At 46.0% G+C, this 7,297-nt stretch overlaps 1 protein-coding gene across 1 annotated transcript; it reads right to left on the bottom strand.

The window, feature by feature from the left end:
* Positions 1 to 3,341: 3,341 nt before the first annotated feature.
* On the bottom strand, positions 3,342 to 5,857 carry LOC117394053 (insulin-like growth factor-binding protein 1). The gene is made up of 4 exons (XM_033992068.2): positions 5,243 to 5,857; positions 4,840 to 5,009; positions 4,464 to 4,592; positions 3,342 to 4,314 (listed from the first exon to the last, which is right to left on the bottom strand). Exons 1-4 carry the CDS (start codon positions 5,760 to 5,762, stop codon positions 4,204 to 4,206), a joined length of 930 nt encoding a protein of 309 aa, XP_033847959.1. The 5' UTR covers positions 5,763 to 5,857; the 3' UTR covers positions 3,342 to 4,203.
* Between the last annotated feature and the right edge of the window lie 1,440 nt (positions 5,858 to 7,297).

Below are 7,297 nucleotides of genomic sequence, written 5' to 3' on the forward strand. Positions count from 1 at the left end.
CCCTGGCTCTGTGTTGGCTTTACTACTGTTGAACTAAATGTTTTTAAAGTCTGTATTATGATGCCCTTCTTCAAACCACACACTTCATCCACACACAGAATGAAAAGCCCAGTGCACTGCTGTCCATGGCTGATGTGTGAGGCTATCAGCACAACTTAGCTCCTGTTGAAGCTGCAGTGCAATCAGGCTCCTCTCAGTCGTGGAATGTGTCCGTAAGGATAAAGCAAAGGTTCAATATGTGACGAATAAAAATAAATCGGGTGGTGCCAGGCAGGCTGGCAGTGGGCACCAGAGGCTGAAGCGAATTCCTGTACCCGACCAAGGCAAACAGAGGAGGTTAAAAGGCAGAGAGCGTGGGATGGCCAGTAGAACGGCCACTGTTAGAAGATCGTGATAGGACATTCTTCATGGAGGGAGAGAGAAAACAGTAAAGAAGCTATTTATGTTATATATGACTTTTGAGGACAGCTCACAAATGGTTATGTCCTGAAAGCACAGAGTGGGGCACTCTGCTCTCAGGAGATAATACAGGAATGTAGAAGCAGATCTTTGTTGTTATTGTGTTTAGATAAATGTGAACATAAGGCATTTGCTGTAAGATGACACAGGTCATCATAAGGACATGAGGACGCTCACCCTGCCCCTCACCCTGCCGCTCACCTGCCCCCCACCCTGCCCCTCACCTGCCACTCGCCCTGTCCCTCACTCTGCCCCTCACTCTGCCCCTCACCTGCCCCTTGTCCTGTCCCTCACTCTGCCCCTCACCTGCCCCTTGCCCTGTCCCTCACTCTGCCCCTCACCTGCCCCTCACCCTGTCCCTCACTCTGCCCCTCACTCTGCCCCTCACCTGCCCCTCACTCTGCCCCTCACCTGCGCCTTGCCCTGTCCCTCACTTTGCCCCTCACCTGCCCCTCACCTGCCCCTCGCCCTGTCCCTCACTCTGCCCCTCACCTGCCCCTTGTCCTGTCCCTCACTCTGCCCCTCACCTGCCCCTTGTCCTGTCCCTCACTCTGCCCCTCACCTGCCCCTCACCTGCCCCTCACCCTGCCTCTCACCATGCCGCTCACTCAGATGTGACAGCAGACTGTATATATTTGCCTCTCTCTCTTTCTTTCTCTCTCTCACCCTCTCTCTCTCTGTCTGTCTGTCTCTGTCTTTTTCTCTCTCCCTTTCTTTCTCCCTCTTTCTTTCTCTCTTTCTCAGATGTGACAGCAGATTATATATTTGGCTCTCTCTCTTTCTCTCCCTCTCTTTCTCTGTCTCTCTCACTCAGATATGAGAGCAGACTGTATATATTTGGCTCTCTCTTTCTCTCCCTTTCTTTCTCTCTCTTTCTCTCTCTCAAATGTGACAGCAGATTGTATATATTTGGCTCTCTCTCCCCCCTTCTCTTTCTCTCTTTCTTTATTTCTTTCTTTCTCTCTCTTTCTCTCTCTCAGATGTGACAGCAGACTGTATATATTTGTCTCTCTCTCCCCTTCTCTTTCTCTCTTTCTTTCTCTCTTTCTCTCTTTCTCTCTCTCAGATGTGACAGCAGACTGTATATCTTTGTCTCTCTCTCCCCTTCTCTTTCTCTCTTTCTTTCTCTCTTTCTCTCTTTCTCTCTCTCAGATGTGACAGCAGACTGTATATCTTTGTCTCTCTCTCCCCTTCTCTTTCTCTCTTTCTCTCTTTCTCTCTCTCAGATGTGACAGCAGACTGTATATATTTGTCTCTCTCTCCCCTTCTCTTTCTCTCTTTCTTTCTCTCTTTCTCTCTTTCTCTCTCTCAGATGTGACAGCAGACTGTATATCTTTGTCTCTCTCTCCCCTTCTCTTTCTCTCTTTCTTTCTCTCTTTCTCTCTTTCTCTCTCTCAGATGTGACAGCAGACTGTATATCTTTGTCTCTCTCTCCCCTTCTCTTTCTCTCTTTCTTTCTCTCTTTCTCTCTTTCTCTCTCTCAGATGTGACAGCAGACTGTATGTATTTGGCTCTCTCTCCCCTTAACTTTCTTTCTTTCTTTCTCTCTCTCAGATGTGACAGCAGACTCTATATATTTGTCTCTCTCTCCTTCTCTTTCTTTCTTTCTCTCTTTCTCTCTCTCAGATGTGACAGCAGACTGTATATATTTGTCTCTCTCTCCCCTTCTCTTTCTTTCTTTCTTTCTTTCTTTCTTTTTCTCTTTCTCCCTTTCTCTCTCTCAGATGTGACAGCAGACTGTATATCTTTGGCTCTCTCTCCCCTTCTCTTTCTCTCTTTCTCTCTTTCTCTCTCTCAGATGTGACAGCAGACTGTATATATTTGGCTCTCTCTCCCCTTCTCTTTCTCTCTCTCTCTCTCTCTTTCTTTCTTTCTTTCTCTCTTTCTCTCTTTCTCTCTCTCATATGTGACAGCAGACTGTATATATTTGTCTCTCTCTCTCCCCTTCTCTTTCTCTCTTTCTTTCTTTCTTTCTCTCTTTCTCTCTTTCTCTCTCTCAGATGTGACAGCAGACTCTATATATTTGTCTCTCTCTCTCTCCTTCTCTTTCTCTCTTTCTTTCTTTCTTTCTTTCTCTCTTTCTCTCTTTCTCTCTTTCTCTCTCTCAGATGTGACAGCAGACTCTATATATTTGTCTCTCTCTCTCTCCTTCTCTTTCTCTCTTTCTTTCTTTCTTTCTTTCTCTCTTTCTCTCTTTCTCTCTCTCAGATGTGACAGCAGACTCTATATATTTGTCTCTCTCTCTCCCCTTCTCTTTCTCTCTTTCTTTCTTTCTTTCTCTCTTTCTCTCTTTCTCTCTTTCTCTCTCTCAGATGTGACAGCAGACTGTATATATTTGTCTCTCTCTCTCCCCCTCTCACAACACAAAAGCGGGTGTACTGTGGTGAAACTATTCTGGGTATTTTATGATATTTCGATAAATCTAGATGAGGAATTTCAAAAGCAGATGTATAAATGTGTCATAAATGTGTCATAAATGTGTTATAAATGTGTTATAAATGTGTCATAAATGTGTCATAAATGTGTTATAAATGTGTCATAAATGTGTCATAAATGTGTTATAAATGTGTCATAAATGTGTCATAAATGTGTTATAAATGTGTCATAAATGTGTTATAAATGTGTCATAAATGTGTTATAAATGTGTTATATAAGCCTCATGTTTGCTCCACACTCTAAGCTGCACAGGTCCAGGTTATTATCATTTGTTTTGACAGAAAATGAGATGCCACTAGGTAAGTAGGTGTTGTCATGGTGATAATCCACACTACTACTGCTTGTCTTTTATGTCTTAAAATTGTAGATTTAGTTTAAAATGTGCAAAGTTTTTGTAAAACAGAGTCATTCCTGTTGAAGGTAAATGAGGAGCGGAGATATGCTCATTACACGGTGTTGTTTTTATTAAATACATCACTTTCTCCCAGGACAAGTTACAAAAGTGTACAGAGACATCAGTCACTCTCTGACAGCAGCGTGTGTGTTCAGAGCACCTCAGTGCTGTGGTCATGTGTTTTTGGTCGGAGAGAACACACATATGCACACACATAACACACACATAACACACGTATACAGTCAAATACATCAACACAAGTGACAGCAGACACATAAATATTGGAGGTAGGTAAATGTAGAAATACCCGTGTGAGCAGTGCAGGCTGCACCGCCTCGTGCTAAATCTGCAGCCCCATGGAACCATGGGATATGTTTTCTGAGAAGGATTCCCCCAGTGGGAGTTTGCATTACTGACAAGAGCTGAGTATGAGTCACATCAGAATCAAAGACTAAAGACAACATTTGCAACAATGTGAAATATCAACATTTAGAAATACTTCTAAATGACATTTGGTCACTCAGTGCTTTTGTTCTGGTTTGGTTCATCACTAACCAAACCACAGGTAACTCCATAGCCCTGGAGTCACTCAAATACAAGTTACATATATACACTTTATATACACTCAATAATAATATCAGTAAGGCAAAATGATATAAATACTTAATAATAATAATTACAAATAATAAAAAAAACAAAAACCAAAAAAAAAAACATTAAAATAAATAAGGCAAAAGTTTAGACGTAAATGCATAAAAACAAAAATAGATTTTCACTCTTTGGGACGGGGTCTGAAGGGGTGGGGACAGCGCCCCACTATGACAGTGTACCTGAATTACATGGATACAATCAATAAATAAACAGCTAACATGGACATCAGTGGCTTGTTGGTTTGGGAGAGCAGAGCTGGTCTCTTAAGGGCACTCGGTATCTGTGGCCACGTCCGCCGAACCCAAAAGCTTTTTGCCATTCCAGGAGTTTACACACCAGCAGCGCCCCCGCTGGCCATCCAGAGAAGACTCACACTGTAAGAAAGAACAGACCTGATTTACTTGGCTGTCTGTAAAGTCCAGTCAGGCAGCAGTGACATATGAAACAAGAGCCACTACACTGTGCTATCAAAACTATGAGGGTCTGACTGTGTAAAGCATCCCCATGTTTCGAGGACACTCACCTGTTTGGGTTTGTACAGGCCGTGCTTGTCACAGTTGGGCAGGTAGAATCTCGTTAACTTGTCTCCTAATTTCTGTTGGGACCTGGCAATTTTTTCCAAGGCTCTTTGAAGCTCTATATGACAAGGCCCCTGCAAAACAAAACAAACACATTGAGTTTAAATCTGAAAAACAAACGATAAATGCAATAAAAAGCATTATCATATGAATGACATATTTAAGAACAGCCTAAGTCATTTCTCTTGAATGTTTCGATTATCCCATGATTCCAAAGCAGCCCTCGAGCTCCCCCTGGTGTGAGATCTTGTCTGCACGTTTTCAAAACTTTATGCTCCTCACATTAAGAAAAGGCACACTCCATTTCCACATGAGTCTCACCTGCTCCACCAGCTTCTTGCGGATCGCGATGAGTTTGGCCTTCATGCTCTCCTGCGCGTCCGCGGCGGCCCGGGGGTCGTAGGGCTTGTTGTGGCCGGAGAGATATAGACTTGAGCCAGGGTCCGAGATGATAGCAGTGTTATCCATCTCCAAGTCTGGTTCTGCCTGCTCTGTAAGCAAAATGTAGAGCACGTGAGTAAATGATAAAGGCTTTTGGACGAAAGTCTTGTATTGGATACGTTCTATCATACACACTTCACACATCTACATTATGATTCAAACTAAAAATGTAAAGACGAGATGGAGGCACGTGCCTCCGAATGTTCCATGACGCGTTTAAGTAAAAGCTCCAGGCTGTGGATTAGTCATGACACTCTCACACGAGGAAGAGGTGGGTCCTTACCTTGGATTTGTGGCTGGGATGTGGGTTCTGGCTCTGGGATCTCCGTGCACACTGCCTGTCCCCGGGTGAGGGAGTGTAGCGGTCTGGGGTCGCCGGCTCTGGGGGTGCACCTCAGACCGGAGCCGCACGGCGCGGTGTAGATTCCGCACAGCTCCCCGGAGCTCAGGGCACAGGCCAGGCAGCATCCACATCCAGGCTCCCGCAGCACCTCGGCGCATCCGGGGGCCACCGCGGGACATTGGCTCAGCTTCTCTGGAGTGCAGGGGGCGCAGCGGATTGGATCTGGCCCCAACACCTGGGACCCCAGCACAAGAGTGGACAGCACGGAGCACAGCACTGCCACCACCATGGCATTCCTCTCATATAATCCGCGCACAGCCTGCATGTCGCTGAACAGTAGAATGCAGCAGAGGCTGAGCTCTAGTTCTTCAGTAGTGTCTTTCCTTTGATTTTGGGAAAATGTCTGTGCTTTGCGCGCAGCCGTATTTATAGCCGGCTCCTCTGTGAGTGGTTGACGCATCGGCGTTATGAATGATTTCTGAAAAGAAGGTGTAATGACACCGTGAGCTCTGATTGGCCAGTCCGTGTCCGGTCAGGCAGCTCATTTGAATACAACAATCACGTCAATATTTATTTTGGAACAGCCAGTGCCTGCACGTATAACGTCGAGTGACGACACCAGTGTTTGATGTTGCAACTGTGTACCCCCCTCTTCACCCGCGCACCAATGACAAACCTCAGAGCCACAGAAGTTAGTCTCTGCTCGGTGGACTGAGCAGCTCGTGAAGCGCTTCTTTGTGCCCAGGGAACAGCGAGCGCCTCTGGGCAACAACACTCGTCTTTTCATCGGTGCTGTGCAGTAATTGTCCTCTCTAAACTTCTGCACAACTTTACAAGGAAAACTAATAATGAGCGCGCATTACGCACGCCCACGCAGCCGGCACAGGCGCCTCTAATCTGACACGAGCATGTTTACTGAGGGATAATAAATGCAACTTTCAGAAATAGCAGCGCAAATGAGGGTCACCGTTTGCGCCTCTAAGCCGGGCTCTTGTGGGCCCGCTGCGGCATGTCAGCCCTCGCGCGCACTGAAGCGGCTTTGGGCCCGGTCCAGGAGCTGTCCCGGTGTAATTATCCGTTTCCTGGTTAATAATAGCCTAGCACACAGCTTTAAGAGGGGCCGCGCTGACATGGTGGAGGACACGTCCCTATCGCCGCTGTTCTCCTTGGGCCAGGATGCTCCCACGGTGCACTCCAGACTCTCCACCAACTGAAAGGCACTAAAAGGCATTTAGTGTCACAGTCACTCCTGACCCGAGGCGGACATGTGAGAGCCAAATGTCTCAGAGTTTACAAACGGCCCAGAATAAACCCGGCAGGACACTTTCCACTGACACACACACTCTCAATATAGACGCGCATTTTCTGATGCAACGTGTCACTGATCAGCTCCATGTAATTGTCTATAGGATTGCATCATCTGTCAACTGGTGTTAAGAGCCGCTCTCACGTGACGCCCTGTATGCCTGAGCGCGCGTGGCTAAATAAAGGTGCCGTGTAGTGTGACGTGTCGTGAGAGCCGCACAGACCCAGTGCCCTCGCCCTAGAACCACAGCCGCATGTTGAGGATGAATTTGGGCGAGTCATGGCCTGAGCATCCCGCGCTAATCCTCGCGCACCCTGACCTGTGCCGCGCGCCTCACACCTCAGGGACATGAAGGAGTCCTGTGTGTGAAAGGTCCTCACCCGTGATCACGTGCAACGATTTTACGCCAGTCTAAATATAAATGTGAAGGTCTTTATGAACCATTCACCTATGACTCCTGTCGTGTCCATGTTATACCACATTTAGTCTGACAGCACTAATCCCCAGTACACTTACACTACAAATCATAGTATTATAACTTATACACAGTGATGACAAGAATACTTTCAAAATACTTTGCTACAGAATACTGAATACCTACATTCAAATGTATTTTGTAACATAGCCGGACACATGGTCCAATCAGAGTACTGTATACTGAATACTTACAGTACTTTTAGTTTGAGTTG

The sequence above is a fragment of the Periophthalmus magnuspinnatus genome, chromosome 4 (assembly GCF_009829125.3).
Source record: "Periophthalmus magnuspinnatus isolate fPerMag1 chromosome 4, fPerMag1.2.pri, whole genome shotgun sequence".
In the NCBI taxonomy this organism is placed as follows: domain Eukaryota; kingdom Metazoa; phylum Chordata; class Actinopteri; order Gobiiformes; family Gobiidae; genus Periophthalmus; species Periophthalmus magnuspinnatus.